The sequence below is a fragment of the Erpetoichthys calabaricus genome, chromosome 14 (genome assembly GCF_900747795.2).
Source record: "Erpetoichthys calabaricus chromosome 14, fErpCal1.3, whole genome shotgun sequence".
NCBI classification, from domain to species: domain Eukaryota; kingdom Metazoa; phylum Chordata; class Cladistia; order Polypteriformes; family Polypteridae; genus Erpetoichthys; species Erpetoichthys calabaricus.
In genome coordinates, this window is record NC_041407.2 from 83,685,410 (window position 1) to 83,704,804 (window position 19,395).

General features: G+C 43.6%; 1 protein-coding gene across 2 annotated transcripts in view; it reads right to left on the minus strand.

Annotated features, from left to right (window-relative positions):
• nkain1 (sodium/potassium transporting ATPase interacting 1) overlaps positions 1-19,395 on the minus strand; it is a 451,861-nt gene that overhangs the window by 144,210 nt on the left and 288,256 nt on the right. For both annotated transcript variants that reach the window (XM_051919007.1, XM_051919008.1), the window contains exon 3: positions 1,817-1,897. In XM_051919007.1, coding sequence (XP_051774967.1) covers positions 1,817-1,897 — 81 coding nt within the window. The remainder of the gene's footprint in view (positions 1-1,816; positions 1,898-19,395) is intronic.

Consider the following 19,395-nt stretch of genomic DNA (forward strand, 5'->3'; position numbering starts at 1 on the left):
ATTAATTAAAGTACTAAGCGAAAGGGAGGGGTGCGCGTGGGGAGTCGACAAATACAAAACGGGGTTTTATTCCTGACACTCTGGTTTCTGCTGCACACGTTAGGTTAATTGGCAACTCTAAAACTAAAAACAAAGCCAAGAACTCAATTTACAAAATGCATTTGGGGCTATTCATGTGGAGAACGGCCCAGCTAACCATTCATTTTGAAACCCATTCAATCTATTTTTGGGTCACCGGGCCTGAAGCCAATCTCGGCAGCGTAAGAACTGGACAACTCTGGATGGATAATGGACAGACTCTGCACGGCATGCCATTTTAAATGAGGAGGCTGAAGGTGTGAGGCAGCAGAGGTAACCACAGGTGCCATCCTCAGTAGCCCATCTGTCACTGCCATACATGTCTTACTGAGATCTTTTGGCCTGTTTTGAATTTTTTTAAGGTGACCCACACTCCACTTACTGTATGGTTTTCAGTTTGCTTACCAAGATCACAATTTTAGATCCATCAGTCCAGGACACATCCACAATTTGGGCTTTCTAATCAACATGATTTACACACACTGGGTAAATTATTAGGAACACCTGCTTATCCATGCAATTATCCAATCAGCCAATCACATGGCAGCAGCTCAATGCATAAAATCCTGCAGGTACACGTCAGGAGCTTCAGTTAACGTTCACATCAAAAACTAGCGTGGGGAAAAAATGTGATGTCAACGGTGGTAGGATTGCTGGTGCCGGACGGGCTGGTTGGAGTGTTTCTGTAACTGCTGACATCTTCTGGGATTTCCACGCACAACAGTCTCTAAAGTTCACTCAGAATGGTGCAAAAAGGTAAAAAACATGCAGTGAGCATCCGTTCTATGGATGGAAATGCCTTGTTGGTTTGAGATGACAGAAAGGCTACGGTAACTCAGAAAACCTCTCTGCACTACTGTGGTGAGCAGGAAAGCATCTCAGAATACACAACACGTCAAACCCTGAGACAGATAGGATAAAACAGCACAAGACCACGTCGAGTTCCACTCCTGTCAGCTAAGGCTGCAGTGGGCACAGGCTCACCAAAACTGGACAGTAGCCTGGTCTGATGAATCGTAGTTTCTACTGAGGCACACAGATAGTAGGGCCAGAGTTTGGTGCCAACAGCATGAATCCATGACCCAAACTGTCTTGTGTCAACAGTCCAGGCTGGTGGTGATGGTGGTGTGATGGTGTGGGGAATGTTTTCTTTGGGATTGTTCATACAAATCAATCTTTGCTTGAATGCCTTGGCCTAGTTACGTATTGTTGCTGATCATGTGCATCCTTTCATGGCCACACTTTAGCCATCTTCTAATGGTTACTTACAGCATGATAACGCACCATGTGAAATGGCCAAATTTATGCATGAACATGACAATGAGTTCATTGTTCTTCACTGGCCTTCCCAGTCATCGGATCTGACTCCAATAGCAAAAAATGGCAGAACAGGAGATTCATTGCATGAATGTGCAGCTGACAAATCTTTTAAATTTGCGTGACGCAACCATAGACAAGAATTTCAAAGGAATGTTTGCATCATCTTGTGGAATCCATGCCATAAAGAACTGAGGCTGTTTTGAGAGTACATGGGGGCCCTACCAGTATTGGTATAGTGGTTCTAAGAATCTGCTCAGTGAGTGTACATATGTCTAGGATGTGGGAGAAAAAACAACTTGTGCACAAGGAGAACATGCAGACATTACAAAGATAACGACTAGGCCTAGCTGTGAGGCAGCAGCACTGAGCACTGTACCACCATGCTGTCAAACCAGGGTCTTCAGCCCACTAAACATACCTGTGACAGTTGACCAACCTCCAGGTAGAAGCAGATGATGAAGGAGTTCCATCCAACCCACAGGACGAGCCACACTGCATACTGAAAGAGATGACAACACAGGTCCATCAGTACCTTGGCGTTTGGTGTTGGAGCTCTTGGCATAAAGAGCTGCTAAGTGTCAATATAAACAGCAATTCAGGCAAGCAGCTTGACAATTAAACACATGAGGAGAAGCCAACTCCCTGCGTTAAGCAGACAGGCACACACACACACACACTCTCAACATCTGCAATAGCTATGGCACCCATAATGATCCTTTAGAGGGTTAGAAACACATCAAGGCATGACTGGGAGATCCCAAGGTAAGTGCCCAGAGAGTGCCTTAAGAGTGCACGCTGCTCCTCCATAGATCTTAATTCTAACTTGTATTTTGGCGCACCCTGCAAACCTGTCACTGAACACCATGGTTTAAGCCCATCCACTTGCAGAATGACAGGAAATTTCAAAAAATAACTTGTATCATTCAACAAAAAGGTCTTGGAATAAAAAATGTTTCCTTTGTGTTGAGAAGATGTTGTAATAATATTATGATAAAAACGAGCTGTGCTACCTGTCTAAGACAGGTTGAAACTTAAATAATCAGCGTAGACCTCAGCATTAACATTTGCAGTGCAGCATCTATTGGAACGTAGTTTGTAATGCATCATAAACATCTGTAGTACTAAAATGTATCATTACTAAAAATGTTTGTATGTGTGTGTGTCATCTGTTGGAATGACAAATGCAATGCATGTGTCTCAATCACATGCCATTTTTTATGGGATTTGCAAAAACTGTTAAAGTTTGTGATGCGCCATCTGTTGGAATGGCAACCATAATGCATTTTATTACTACAGAAGTAATACAAATGTTTGTGATGTGAAATCTGTTGCAATGACAAATGCGATGCATTTTATTACTACAAATGTTTATGTTCTGCCATCTGTTGGTATGACAGAGAGATAGCAACCATACAAACACACAGACCTGTGTACTTTTATAAGGTGGACATATACTCAGAAAAAAGGCAATACTATAAAAGCTAAATGTTGTACTTACTGTCGGTTAGAACTAGCATAGATGCAACCTGAAGAACTGACTGTGGGAATACAAGTGAGCTGAGAAGAAAGGCCATTAACAGGCTGACAACAAAGTTAGCCAGAAGTGGATGGCACACGATGAATCTATGAGCCTGTGAAAGGGCGTTAGGTTTTTAGACGTATAAGCATGGCCTGGCATATGGGGCTGAGTCCTACCTAAACAGGACTGGAATGAAGCAGGGGAGTCGGCCTGCAAAAAATGATAAACTAATTGGAGGCAAAATAAAATTTAGGAATACAGTAATCCCTCCTCCATCGCGGGGGTTGCGTTCCAGAGCCACCCGCGAAATAAGAAAATCCGCGAAGTAGAAACCATATGTTTATATGGTTATTTTTATATTGTCATGCTTGGGTCACAGATTTGTGCAGAAACACAGGAGGTTGTAGAGAGACAGGAACATTATTCAAACACTGCAAACAAACATTTGTCTCTTTTTCAAAAGTTTAAACTGTGCTCCATGACAAGACAGAGATGACAGTTCTGTCTCACAATTAAAAGAATGCAAACATATCTTCCTCTTCAAAGGAGTGCGCGTCAGGAGCAGAGACCGTCATAAAGATAGAGAAAGCAAACAAATCAATAGGGCTGTTTGGCTTTTAAATATGCGAAGCACTGCGGCACAAAGCTGTTGAAGGCGGCAGCTCACACCCCCTCCGTCAGGAGCAGAGAAAGAGAGAGAGAGAGAGAGAGAGAGAGACAGAGAAAAACAAACAAGCAAAAATCAATACGTGCCCTTCGAGCTTTTAAGTATGCGAAGCACCGTGCAGCATGTCGCTTCACTAAGCAGCTGCACAGAAGGTAGCAACGTGAAGATAATCTTACAGCATTTTTAGACGAGCGTCCGTATCGTCTAGGTGTGCGAACAGCCCCCCTGCTCACATCCCCTACGTCAGGATCAGAGAAAGCGCAAGAGAGAGAAAGAGAAAAGTAAGTTGGGTAGCTTCTCAGCCATCTGCCAATAGCGTCCCTTGTATGAAATCAACTGGGCAAACCAACTGAGGAAGCATGTACCAGAAATTAAAAGACCCATTGTCCTCAGAAATCCGCGAACCAGCAAAAAATCCACGATATATATTTAAATATGCTTACATATAAGATCCGCGATAGAGTGAAGCCGCGAAAGGCGAAGCGCGATATAGCGAGGGATCACTGTACAAAGGTTAACTACAAACTGTCTCTACACAGAATCAATGAGCGCCACTTAAGTAAGGTTACAAAAATAATCATCCAGGAAAAATAAATACGTTTAAATTAAACAAGGGTATAAAGGTTACACACTGTGTATATCCTGTAAGAGTTGGTTTTTACTGATAAATGTGATTTTCACTAATTGATTATATATAGAATTATATGTTTATATATTGAATGACTTCTGTCCTTGTTAACAGTTTGCCTTTGGCCCTCTTAGACAGCATTTTAATTAAAGCCACTTGTTCTGTGACCCAGTCCTGCTGCTACTTTAGCCCAAGGACAAGCATTGATAAGAGAAGCAGTACAACCAAGTGTAGCAGAATCCTGACTCCAAGGGTCCTGTTTATCAGTAACTAGCAAGAACATGAGAAATTAAACTAATTATGCACTTCTGTAATTGGCTGCACAGTCCTGATGGCCAATAGTGGGAGCCGGTGCTGTGGGAAGGGCTGACAAGTACAGCAAGTTCAACCGTAATCTCATTGCCTTTTTCTTTTTCCATTCTGTCGTGCTGCATAAAACATGAGACATCAGACAGACGAGCTTCTCTTCTGTTCGTGAGGTTTAAAACACCTGTGTTCCATATTCCTCGTCTTCACATTCTACGCATGGTACTTCCACATGAGTATTCACTGGCTGTCAGCTCTCATGAACACTGAGCTCACCCCTATGACTGAACACAAAAGCTAACCTGTGTCACACACGTGCGAATAGGAGACAACTAAAGGGCCTGAATAATTGTAATTCCATGCCTGACCAGGGGGCAGCGAGGTGCACTAATTGTCTCTCTCAATCCCTTACAGACCATTCTTGGGAAATCCCACCTGGTTCCGGCACTATTGATGACATCACTTCTGGTTTCGGCGCTGCAGATGATGTCACTTACGGTCCAGATGACGTCACTTCTGGCTCTGGCCCTGATGACATCACTTGCTCCCCTGGCCTTTAAAGCCGCCATCTTAAAGTCAATGAGTCAGTTCAATTTTGGACTCCGATCTGTTAAGATCTGTTTAATATTTTCACCTTTATGATGTCTCAGAGTCATCTTTATCACACCTGAATGATGTTTCTGGAGGGAGTTGCTGGTTATGTCATACTACAAGATTGGAAGGTGGGGAGCTGGGTAATGGGACTGCTGCCAACTCACTAAGATCATGTAAATGAAGCCTACAGTGGAAAATCACTGTGTGACATGGCCTTAAAGAAGAAAAGACCAATTAAAAACAAAATTATGGTAAGGAATCACAGCCTACAAATATGACGTATCTTTAGAAAAAGGAGCTGATAGCAGTACCCCAAAAACAATCCTACAAAATGGCACAGACAATGACCTCACTGTCATAACAGTAAAATTAGAAACAAATCATGAAACAAAAATGAAGGCATATTAAGGCCTTCCTGAAAATCTGAAGCCATTTGAGTGAGAATCAGGAAGTCCAAAAAGAGCCTGGCACGAGAACTAGACAAATGTTGGCTCTGCCACAGCTCTCTCCCTCTATTTGTGACGTCACTGAAAGCAGCAATGGCTTCTAAGTGGCAAGCAGAAATTGGAGACAATGCTCTCTTGGACTCAAGTTTTACAAGACAAGGCAAAAAACAATGAACTGGTAAAATTAAATATGGAAAAAGGGAAAAGCAGATGCAAATGTGCAAGCAAGATTGGAATGGAGTGTAAATCATGACACGTGCCGGCATGGTGTGTACACAGCTAAAAGAAATCAAGACAAGCCATTGAACCCGAGGCAGTTCCAACACAAACTTACGAGTAAGCCCAATCCCACAGCTCTGTGCTTCAGGTTGCCGAAGACGTCAGGATGTCATGCCCATTTTGTTAGTTCCATCTCTTGTGGTTCAGCGACTGTATCCATGATGCACTTCCCTGAAGCTCATCAGCTTTTAGGCAGAAAATTTAAAGCAAACTTTGGCCACCAGTGAGACCTTCTCACCTTAAAACCTTGATATGTCTTGGAATTTTTTTGTTGTTTTATTTTTCCTCCATACGCTATGTCTTGCCTTGCCCCCACTGCTCATTTGTGAGCTGACTTTTACTTGTTTTCCCGCATTCTGACATTCATTTTAAATAACTTTTGCAGGCAGCTACAGCTTCTCCTGGCATTCTGAGCAAGTCCAATCCCCTGAAGGCCTAACTGACGGTGAAACAGGTGGAGAAGTTCTTCAATAGGCAACACTGACATGATGATTAACACCACCAAGGCATTGCTAAGGACGGCTGAGGACTGACGCTTAACATCCAAAAGTCCTTTGCTCTCAATATGAAGGCCTCAACCCCACTTGTAAGCCAAAAGAATGTGGACACCCCTCCAGATTCTTCAGGTCATGTCTTTGCTGTTAATAGGTGCATACTATCAGCTGTTACACACATGCACTTGGGGGACAGTTTATGGGCTTGAATACGTGTACGTTCTTACCAGACCATGGGATGGCACTGCCCTCTAACTCTTTCTCCTCTTTCCCTGCAGACCAGCTGACGAACCCTCATCCTACAGCTACTTCCAGCCCTCAGAAGATGGCCAACATCATCACTTTTTCTTCTGGTCCTGAAGGGCCCAACTCCTTCTGATGTCATTTCTGGTTCCCAGAATGCTGTTCTCTCGTTACATCACTTCCCGTCTACCAACTATATGTGGCAGCCATTTTCTTTTTCCCTCAGTTCTGTTTCGAGCTCATGGCTGTGAAGACCAGCGTAACCAACATTTTTTCAAGTATACAGGGTGGATGCCCAAATCTTTCATTTTGTCGTGTGTGTTCATTTTGTGCAGCGCACAGCCAATCAGTCTCCATTGACAGACACTGGCAGTACAACGTGTCGTACGGAATAGCAGATGACTTTAAACGTAGCGCTGTCATAAGATGCCACCTTTGCCACAAGTCGGTATGTGAAATTTCTGCTCTGCTAGATCTACCCTGGTCAACTATGGAAGTATCTAGGAGCAACAACAGCTCAGCTACGAAGGGGTAGACCAGGGGTAGGCAATGTCGGTCCTGATGAGCCGCAGTGGCTACAGGTTTTCATTCCAACCCAATTGCTTAATTAGAAACCAATCATTGCCAATCTCAGACCTTATTTAATTTTATGGCTTGTTAGTCTGTGCAATGTAATGCTCTTATATCGTAGATTTTTTTCCTTTCCAAGGATATCATCCAAATGATTTGAAGCCTAAAACAGATCATTTTCAGTCTGTCACATTTTTCTATTAAGTGTTTTATTAAATCAAATAGTGCATGATGAACACACACAGATGTAATTGGAAAAAAGCTAGCTGGAGAACTGCTGGCTGCTTTGTCTTTTACATCTTATTGCTAATAAGGAGCAATTAAAACACTGAATGCAGCAGTTTAAGATTGAAATAAGCAATTAAGGTTGGAGAACCTTAACAAGCGAGACCACTAAAATGAAGCATCAAAATGTCACATATGCAATATGTGCTTCATCAGCAATAATTGAGTTCTAGTTAAGGAACTGGGTTGGAACAAAAACCTGCACATACTGTGGCTCTCCAGGACCGACATTGTCCACCCCTGGGGTAGAACATGCAATCTCAAAGAGCGGGGCTGCCGAGCATTGAAGCTCATAGCATGTAAAACAAATCACCTATCGTCCAAACTGCCCATGGAAGCAACATCAGCACAAATACTCTGTAACAGCAGCTTCATGAAATGGGATCTCAAGGCCGAGCAGCTGCACCCAAGCCTGACATCACTATGTACAATGCCAGGCGTCAGCTGGAGTGGTGTAAAGCCTACCGCCATTGCACTTTGGAGCAGTGGACATGTGTTCTCTGGAGTGATAAATCACGCTTCACTCTCTTTCAGTCTGATGGGCAAATCTGGGTTTGGTGGATGCCAGGAAAATGCTACCTTCCAGACTACATTGTGCCTACTGTGAAGTTTGTGATAATGGTCTGGAGCTGCTGTTCAGGCCAGGACCCTCGGTTCCAGTGAAGCGTACTGTTAATGCTTCAGCAACCAAAAGACATTTTAGACAATTATGCACTTCCTACTTTGTGACAACAGTTTGGAGAAGGTTATTTTCTGTTCCAGCACGACTGCGCCTCTGTGCGCAAAGCCAGGTCCATAGTGACGCGGAGGAGCTCGTTTGGCCTGTACAGAGCTCTGAACACAAACCCTTTAGAATATCTTTGGTACAAACTCAAATGCTAATTGTGAGGCAGATTCCCTCATCTAAAATCACTACCTGGCCCCACAAATGTTCTTTTGGCTTCACAGGCACAACTTCCCGCAGACACATTCCAAAATCTTGTTGAAAGCCTTAAAAGAAGGGTGGTGGCTGTTATCGCTGCAAATGCAGTTTGAGGGTTTGAAGGTGGTCCAGCTCCTTATGAAGTCTGATGGATTTGGAATAGGATGTCCAAGAAGCTCATAAAGAAAGAAGTGATGATCAGGTGTCCACACATTTTTTGGCCATATAATGTAGCTCCATATACAATCCCATCTTATAAAACATGAAACATTTTGCAAATACTGAAAACCATTAACCCCAAAACATCCACATTAATAAAGAAATCAACCAGTGAGGTTTTTTGATCACTAAGGGAGAATAAAACCTAAATGAAGTTTCTGATCTCCTTCTTTGTCATGATAGTTATTTTACTGTGCAGAGATTAAAGATCAATATTACAGCACAGCAACCAACTAACAAGATGTCTGCCCCATGTGACAGGATTGTCACTTGTATGCAGATGCAGCAAGCTTATATTAAGGCTATGATCTGATGCCTTGAACTGTCTGTGTAGAATGCATAATGAAGCCATTTTCATTTACTTATTTGGCCGATGCCTTTATCCAAGATGACTTACAACATTTATGATACAGTTGTACTTGGAGTACAGGCAGGTCATATGACTTACTCAGGGTCTCAGGGATTGAAGTCCAAAGCCTTAAGCACTGAGCCACACTGCCTGCACCAAGCAGCGCAGTTCTTCATCTGTTTTGACATGCAGTATCTTTCCCATCTTAGAAAAGGGTTCTTATTTTGAGTGGCATGCACAACACCCAACCATTATTGAAGGGATGGCTCATCACGTAACTGTTAAGACTTGTTGTTCAATTCACTCAACTCTGGTGCTCAGATGCAACCTTTTTGAACACCTTAGCCTATCAAATTTGTTGTAGCAATGCCTCTCAGTTGGCAGCTTTGTCTGCTAGTACTGATCCATCTTATTTCATATATCATTTGAACTTCTGGCACGTCCCCATTGCAGCCAAGTAATGGTGGCCAATGGGGTGTGTGGAGTGTATTTACGCACCCTATACTGAGAGAAACTGCAGCTAACCTGATAGTTTCTGATTTTGTATGATTTGATACACTAGATTAATTCTCGAGGGGAATGACGTATGGGGGTCAGAGTGCAGGGTCAGCCATTGTACAGCTCCCTTGGAGCATTTTTTCTTGCTCAAGGGCCCAATGGAGTATGATCCCCTCTGTAACAGGACTTGAGCTAGCAACCTTTGAAATCTTGCTGTTACACACAGCACATCTTGCAGCTCACTCAAGGATGGCAAGAAGTACTTCAAAGATGTCCTGTAGACCTGAAGAGACAAATACAAAACTGGTATGACCTTTTGGAAGACCATCACTCTAGATAATGTCTGAAGGACAAGGCTAGCATCACACTTACAGGCCTTTCCTACGAGTTTCAGTTGTAGCCTTCACTTACGCAATCTTAAATCGATGCCACTCCCCCCCCCCCCCATAATGTACCATCTATGGGGGAGGAGCGAAAGTTTTCGATTTGTCAAAAATTTCGATCTCTGGTTTTTGACAGATCTTGCTGTTTTAGGGTCCCCTGATAACAAAAACATTGATATCTCGATGATGGGTGTGTGTCTGTCTGTGTGTGTGTCTGTGTGTCACAGTTTCTAGAGCTAAAATGGTCGGATGGAAAAATACCAAACTCGAAACTTAAGCCTGTTATGAGATGACGATGTACTGATTAGTTTTTGAGTCAAGAGACAGCAGGCACTCTAGAGGCACCCTCAAATACTGTAATTCTGCAATTATTTATGAACTCTTCTTGGCAATTGCTATCATAGTGATCTATATTATGATCAGAAAGATCAGCATCAGAGCGGTAAATAATTACTGACATGTTATAGAATAGTTGCTTCCCAGGGTACAAAGCCCACAGAAGCTCACGTCCGAATTTCATGGACTATGTCAGATTTGCCGACCACAGTCGCCGATCTTGTCGCTGCACCATGTCAAATTACATGACTGAAAATTGCAGACCAAATCACGTTTACTGACTGAGCGCCGATCTTTCGGCACAGTTGTGCTCGCCCCTTCTTTTTGAGAGCCAATAGCGTGCTGTCTGATGGAGCCGCCGCTTTACAACATGTTACCAAATGCAGCAGGTGAAGCGGCAATCTCTGCCCTGTATTTCTTTTTTTCCATTCTGTTACAGTATGTAAAATACTGTACGAGTTATAAGGCAGACCAGCTTCTCTTCTGTTTGTGAGGCCCATAGCCCCCATGCTGCCTGACAGAGCCTGCACTGTACCGTTGCTTTATGAGGGGTTAATAGCTGTGGCACATTCAGCCTCCTCGTCGCTACAGTCTATGTATTATAATGCTCTCTGGTTCTTAACTCTTGCACACAAAGAGACCACCCACCCCTCTACCCAAACAGAAAATCAAACCTGTTTGATTTTATCGTAGCCAGTCACTGACTAGTTTGTCTATTATAGTAGGCGATCATCTTCACGGGAGGGTGCCAACCAACTGTTTCCAATAGGCTATGATTAAATAAATGAAGAGGAAGACTGAAAATCACTGTAAAGGTTGTCTAATGTGACACAGGCTTTACGAAATCCTCAGGGAGCTGTAGGAATTCCTATTTCCATTAGTTGTGTGGTGTGACGCCCAGAGTGGCTCAGTCGTAGTGCCCTTAAGAGCGCATGCAGCTCTCTGCCACACGCTACAACCAAACCAAACCAGTGTATAGGTCTGGGCTCTCGTGTCTATGACATGGAAATACAATGCTTACACCACCATTGACCATCCGATAGTGTAAGTGTCCCTGACACTTGATGAATATGTAAGGTCAGTCAGCCGCTCGTGTTTCTTTCATTTAAGAAATCTCTCAAAACTAAGAAATGTTGTTTCAAAATCAGAATTGGTGATGCTTGTTCATGCTGTTATTTCCTCATGGCTTGATTACTGTAATGCTCTCATTACAGGTTTGAGCAAGTCCGCTCTCTCACGCCTTCAGTTAGTTCAAAATGCAGCTGCCAGGCTCCTAACTCACGCTAGCCGGAGTGATCATATCACCCCCATTTTGCACATACTGCACTGGCTCTCAGTGTTTTATAGAATTCATTTTAAAGTTTTGGTACTTACTTTCAGAGCTTTGCATGGACAAGCTCCTGAGGACCTAACCAGCCTGCTCCAACGCCATACAGCTTGCCGGACTTTAAGATCTGGGCAACAGGGCCTTCTCGTTGTCCCACGCACTCGGCTAAAAACCTGTGGGGATTGTGCCTTTCAGTCTGTGGCACCAAGACTATGGAATAGCCTGCCTTGTAGTCTGTGTGGCATCGAGTCTGTTGATTCTTTTTAAAAAACAACTAAAAACATCCATCCATCCATCCATCCATTTTCCAACCCGCTGAATCCGAACACAGGGTCACGGGGGTCTGCTGGAGCCAATCCCAGCCAACACAGGGCACAAGGCAGGAAACAATCCTGGGCAGGGTGCCAACCCACCGCAGACTAAAAACATTTCTTTTTAAACAAGCTTTAAATCCATGCTAAATAGTCCCAGTTTGTTTATTAATTGTTTTTTATTGGTTTTGTTTATGTTTTGTTTTAACTGTTATATTTGTACTGTATTTGCTGTTTAGCGCTCTGTGACCTTTTGTCTGTGAATGGCGCTATATAAATAAACTACTACTACTACTAAAACTGTTTGTATGAATTTATAACATTTATATAGCACTTTTTTAGATACTCAGAGTGTTTCACATAGACACTGGGGAGTCACTTCAACCACCACCAATGTGTAGCAGATGATGCGATGGCAGCCATTCTCACGCCAGTATACTCACCACGTATTAGCTCTTAGGTGGCGATGGGGTGAGAGAGATGGCCAGTTAGAGGCAGAGGATGATTAGGGGCCAGAATGCATAGGGAAACAGCGGGCAAGTGAGCCAAGACACTGGGGGACACCCTACTCTCTACTCTTTTCCGAAGATGTTCAGGGATCTTTCATGACAACAGGATCTCAGTTTTAAATCTCATCCGAAGGACGGCACCATTTTTACAGCACAGCACCCCCTGCAGTGGATTGGAGCATTGCGCTTAGCTGCAGGTGGACGACCTGTTCTGAAGTGCAGGTGGTACGGCCGCCGGCATAAGACGTTCTGTACAATTTGTACCCAGCAAATTACCAATGTTTCCTTTCAGCCTCACAATGGCTTCTTTGATTTCCATTGGCACAGCTCTTATCCTCATGTTGAACGATGGCAACTACAGACTCCAAAGGGTAGAAACAAGGCGAGGTATCTTATGAAGCAATGAAACCCACCTGAGGAATCACAAACACCTGTGATGCTAGTGTCCCTAACATTATGATTCCCTGAAATGGGGGGACTGTGTAGAAAAAGTGTTGTCATTCCTACACGGTGTGACCAAAATGTATGCCAAGACCCCTGAATGAAAGTCTATAACATGGACTTTAATCACAAAGTCTGAATTGTTTGATTTGGAATTTTAAACTGTGGCGCAGCGGGTGAAATCACAGAAAAACGTGTCCTTGTCCCAGACATTATGGAGGGCACTGTCATTCTCTAACAGCTCTTTCATCAAGAAGCTGTAGGTCACGCACAACAAAAATATCCATAATAAAAAAAACAAAAATATCACATGTTTGATTTGCAGTTGGTTTTGCACCCTCGTTGAATTAAGAGTTAAATTGTCCCTGCCCGCAGAGTTGTAAAGTTCAAAAGTTGCCATCTCTCAAGGTAAATATTTTGTTAACAAAGACACATGCAACCTCAGTGCAGTAATGTCATTCAGTGTCATACCTGCTTTTTTGACAAGAACACGGGAGCACAAATTCCAACTTCTTAAAGAGAGATTTCACAGAAAGGCGCAGTGGGTTCGTATCACAGGTCTTCATGTGTGGAGAGAGCTTGGAGTAGTGAGAAAATCACAAGGTTGGGAGCAGGTGCTAATTACGGCGTGCTACTGCACCCACCACACGCCAAACCACCTGGACTGGGACCCGAGAGCAGTGGGTGACACCTCAGCACCGCACTGGAACGGGGTGAGGTTCTTTACGGTAGCTGGAGTGCCAATCCTACCACCAAGCCCCAAGTTTTCTCTGCTTGCAGGGCTGGACGCAGATAAACATCACACCCAGGATGAAGCAATTGCAGGCCTTGCTCAAGGGCCCATTGAAATAGAATCCGATTGCTGGAGCAGATCCCTAACCTCTGAGCCACCGATCTGTCCCCATATAAATGTAAAGCATTATTATTATTATGGGTTGGAGACGGTGGCACTGACCAGAAAGCAGGAGACAGAGCTGGAGATGGCAGAGTTAAAGTGCTAAGATTTGCATTTGGTGTGACGAGGATGGACAGGACTAGAAATGAGGACATTAGAGGGTCAGCTCAAGTTGGACGGTTGGGAGACAAAGTCAGAGAGGCGAGATTGTGTTGGTTTGGACATGTGCAGAGGAGAGATGCTGAGTATACCGGGAGAAGGATGCTAAGGATAGAGCTGCCAGGGAAGAGAAAAAGAGGAAGGCCTAAGTGAAGGTTTATGGATGTGGTGAGAGAGGACATGCAGGTGATGGGTGTGACAGAGCAAGATGACGAGGACAGAAAGATATGGAAGAAGATGATCCGCTATGGCAACCCCTAATGGGAGCAGCTGAAAGAAGAAGATGATTATTATTACACATACATAGAACGGGACTTTAGGAAACTTCGAATCTCGACTCGAAATTAGGTGATTTTTGTGTGCTGAATGGTCTTTTCTCTTCAATATGGTTCTAATGTACAGACTGGGAAGTGTCCTAAAATGTGCATAGTGCAGACCTGCATGATTTTGGGGCGTCCACAAACAGGGAAGAGCAATGGCACCTGTAAGGAAAGAGAGGGTTTGTGACTGTTCAAATGGAGGAGATGCTTGTCGGGCACTGATGTCAGTTTGATGTTTCTCCTTTACTTTCATGTAGTGGTCTTCCTTTTACTCTCCACACAGACTCCACACAGACTGAGATTTGAATCTAGACAGTTGAATCTGTGAGTTGATTGGCTGTGTGACCTTAAGGTACTTCGGAAACACAAGATATTGATGAACAACAAAGAAAAGGCAAAAGCAAATCATGTAGTCAGTTACCCCCTGAGATTCTTAGCTGTATAATTTACCACATCATATCGAGTTGTGTAGAATGATGTAGCATTTAGAGTCTGGGGGGAGACCTGCAAACATGAAATCAAGGGGCTGATCGCCAAATGGGGCATATGGTGGTCCCAATTCTGTAGTCCTGTACTGTCCAGCCAGCTCACTCCAAGTCCTCAAACTGGTTCCACAGGGCATCTTTAGTTGCACAGACTACAATGGTGGCTTTATGCTGACTATTCCTTCAAGCCAATAGCCGTCATTATGTGTTTTGCACCCACACAATCCCATTTGTGCTCAACTGGATGACCCTGGGGTTGAATGAATTCAAAGCGGAAACTCAACATCGGCGACTGTCAAAAAGCTGAATAAAGATAATTGGCTTGATACAGTATTCTTAAAAGCTGAAGGAAGACATGGTGCTTTAGATAAAGGCAAGCATAGATACAAGTGGAAATGTCACCTTAAAGCTACGAACAGCGCAGGGGGTCATATTTCATTAAAATCAATTAAATATCCATTAAAATAAATTCATTATGCGTATCTGAGGATTGCCTTCCATTTAATTACAAACTAACGGACGATAAAATGTTTTCCAAATGGGAGATTTAAACTGGCAGATGGATGGCGCATACAGTTAACTTGTAATATTTTATGATTAATGTAATTACAAATTAATAAAGATTAATACAACTGGTTAAGCTGTGACTGCATGTCAAGGGAATTTCGTACCTTTGCAGCTGTCAACAAATCATCAGGACAATCTTTCTCTGTTGTCTTTCTTCGATTTCACCCCATAAGGCTGCTTCGGCTAATTTGGGTTTGGGGAACATTAAGCAGAAGCAAAGCCTCGATTGGCTTTCACTCTACCATATGGCAAAAAGCCACTGCTGTCCAGCTTAACATCACTTACTTCTCATGTCTCTGTGAAGTAGGAGGAAACATGGAGATCCAGGGAGAATGTGCAGACCCCACACCGACTTGGAGAGAATGTGCAGACCCCACACAGACTTGGGGGTTTGAATCTAGACCACTGAATGTGTGAGCCACTGTGCTGCCCCATGGAGAAGCAGCAGAATGTCAGATCACCTAGGCGTGTAATTATATACTTATGGATGATTTTAAGCTTCATCTGCCATCATTAAGAATGGTAATGTCCACGAAGAGGGGTCCTAATAAAGTTAAAGTAACCGGCAAACACTTCATGCCCTTCTTGATGTTTGTGCACTCTCTCTTCCACTGCTAAGGCGGCCATCAAATAAACTCCTCTGATTTAAAAAGCTACGTTTAAAAAAAAAAAATAGAGATCTTTGCTTGTGATCTCCTCGTTTCTCTTCTTTTATAGGCTTTCTGTCCACTGACTGTTTGTGCGTGAATGCCGCTGACTTGGGGATTTTGACAGTTTAAGTGGAGTTTAATTACTGCTAATGAACTACCAGGTTCTATAATCATAACGTGAAAATTATTTGCTTAAACACGTATTTATATAATTAAAACGAAGTGTAAGTCCCAGTCCGCAATTACAGCACAATTTGCAGCGTATCATAAGCACCAAAGGGAGTAAAATGTCTTCCCAGCCTTCTTGAAGCTCAAGAATCCAGCTGAGAAGTGCCAGCCGCCCTGCCTAAATAACCTGTGATGAGTGCAAAGCCGAGGAGGACGAGACAGGAGCTGGGAATTGAGCAGCTGTTATAAGAGAATGGAGAGCAAAGTCCTCGGGCACCTGCATCAATGGGCAATGCCAGACACTGGGGGTCTCATACAAACACACTGTGACAGGCCGCTATGCACACACAAATAGTATCACATAAGAACACACACACACACACACACATACGGGCATCAAGCCCACCCTGAATGAGGACCACACACACACACACACACACACACACACACTCACAGGTCGCATGGCTTCTATAAAAAGTGCTCAACCCTTGGAAAGTTTCACATTTTTGCTCTGTGGCCTACGCCACCATAACCTATCATCTATGAGGGAGGAGCAAAAGCTTTAGCTTTGTTTAAAATTTCGATCTCTGGTTTTCAACAGATCTCGACGTTTTAGAGTCCCTTGATACCGAAAACATTGATATGTCGATGATGGATGTCTGTCCGTCTGTGTGTGTTTCTAGAGCTAACATGGCTGGACGGAAAAATACCAAACTCGAAACTTAAGAGAGCCAAATCGCGCAAGAGACAGAGGCACCCTAGAGGAACCCTCAAATGCCGTAATTCTGTAATTAATTATGAATTCTTCTCGTCAATTGCTATTATAATATCCTATTTTATGATCAGAAAGATCAGCACCAGAGTGCTAAATAATTACTGACATGTTATAGAATAGTTCGGGTAACTTGGCTCTTAGGCTGCACAGCCTACTGACACTCACGTCTGAATTTTTTATCATTATACAACATTGAATCTTAGTGGAATTAATTTGATTTTTTTGACTTATGAACAGAAAATGACCCTTTAACGTCAAAGTGAAAACAGATCTCTGCAAAACGGTCTAAATTAATTACAAATATCAAACACACAACAATTGATTGGGTAAATCAGTACTCAGCCCCTTTAATATGACACCCCTAAACCATCACTGGGACAGCCAATTGGTTTTAGGAGTCACAGAATTAGTTCAATGGAGGTCCCCCGTCTGGGCTTTCCATTGATTGTTCTCTACATGCTCTTTGTGGTGAGTCAGTATGGTGGCCTAACCTACATAATGAAGACCACTCCAAGCAACTCTGTGAAAAGCTGATTGAAAAGCACAAGTCAGAGGATGGAGACAAGAAGATATCCAAGTCACCGCAAATCCCATTGAGTCCAGTGAAATCCATCATGAACAATTGGGAAGAGTGTGGCACAGCTGTAAATCTGCGTAGAGCAGGCCATCCATGAAAACTGAGTGACTGCGCAAGAAGGTGATGAGGGAGGCAGGGAGGCCACCAGGAGCCCTCTGAGAACTCTGAAGGAGTTACAAGCTACAGCGGAGAGACTGTGCAGACAACAACTGTGCCCAGGTGTTTCACCAGTCACAGCTTGATGGGAGAGTAGCAAAGAGGGAAAAAAAACACACAGCATCTTGGCTAGAGATCGCCTTAACTCTTTCAGGGACGAGGTCAACATTTGGTGAAATTCAGGGGTAGAGGAGAGTAATCAGCAGTAAACTGCGATGAAAATCACTGTCACATTTTAGTGCGACTCCCTTTGCTAGAAGGAAAGTTAGCCTCATTAATTTGACCTTAATCTCCCTGCACGTGCTTGAGTAGCATAGAGCAAACAACCATCGACATCTGGTGAGGAACCAAAGGGAATGCACAAAGTAAAATACTGCACAGACGATTTTTTGCACATTATCACTAAATCGAACTCTGACTCGTCGGACTCTGATTTTAATGCAAGTGATCTGGAGATGGAGATCGAAAACGAAAGTGAGGTGCCAGCATTGGCTGATCGTGGTGCTGAATGCGTTCGTGTAGCTGACGCACATAAAGCAACATTCGCCTGGGAGTACCGCCACTTCCGATGGCAAGAGGAACAAACTGGACTGCGTCACACTGCGACTGCCGCTGCTGCCTACCTGCCACACGAAGACAGCCAGGCAGCAGGACCACCACTCATTTCTACCGGCCATTGAGCACCACACACAGCACGCAGCAGCAGAGGTTCCATGTTGATTTATGTATGGAACCACTGCGTCTTCTGAGTAAACACCATGTCTGAACACTGCACGTTATCAAAAACACACTTTCTGCACCATTGAGGGTTGTGGTGGTGACAGCATCAGGCTGTGGGCATACACCTCTGCAGAAGCTTCTGGAAGGCGTGCAAGAAAATGCAACAAAATGCAGGGAAATCCTAGAGGAAAGCCGGCAAGGTGACGACCCCAAGCATAAAGCCAAAGATACACAGGAATGGCTTCAAAACAACAAAGTGAATGTCCTGGAGTGGCCGAGTCAGAGTCGAGATCTCAGTCCAGTTGAAAATTTGTGACTTAGGCTTGATAACGGCAGTTCACCCACAATCCTCGTGCGACCAGACAGAAACTGAGACGTTCTGCAAAGAAGAATCGAGGGAAATGGCAGTGTGAAGATGTGTAAGGCTGACAGAGACCGGAGCATTCAGACTCAAGGCTGTCATGGCTGCCAAAGACGCATCTACTAAGGCCAGGTTTATACTTCACGTGACGTGACGCATGCTCCAGTGGACGCTACTGCTACGCACGCGTTGTACTGTTTACACTCGTGCATATACTTTATGTAAATCTGGAAGATTCCACCAGGAGGCAGTGCGAGATATCACGGTGAGAACAGGTTTGGCTTCACTGTGTTGTTAATTACCTGAAACACCCATTAAATTCAGATGGACACCTTACCGCAATATCTCTGAAAAGGATGTTTAATGATTAAATCCATCAATCCAGGGATGTGCCTATTCCTGCAAGCATCGGGCACGAGGCAGAAATAATTTCTGGACAGGTCATCAGCTCATCGCAAGGTGAATAAAAGCAGACACACACACTGGCGTCATTTTAGTGTCACCAAATCGGCATATCTTTGGAAGGAAACAGGAGCACACAGTGGAAACCCACCAGGAAAACATGTAAACTCCAGGCAGGGAACAGAAGGGACGTGACTCCCTGCGAGACAGCAGCACTACCGCTCCGCCACCATGTCACCCCCATGTGTGTAATTATTAACAGTATTCATTATTTAAACGAAGTTAATGATTTATCTGTAAAATATAACATACATATGTTAATACATTTCATCATGAAAGTTGATATCAAGTATAGACCTAAGGATCCTAAATGTGAAGAGAGTTGGAATATCATACATTTAATGTGTTCTGTATGCTGATCTTTTGCTGCTGTCAG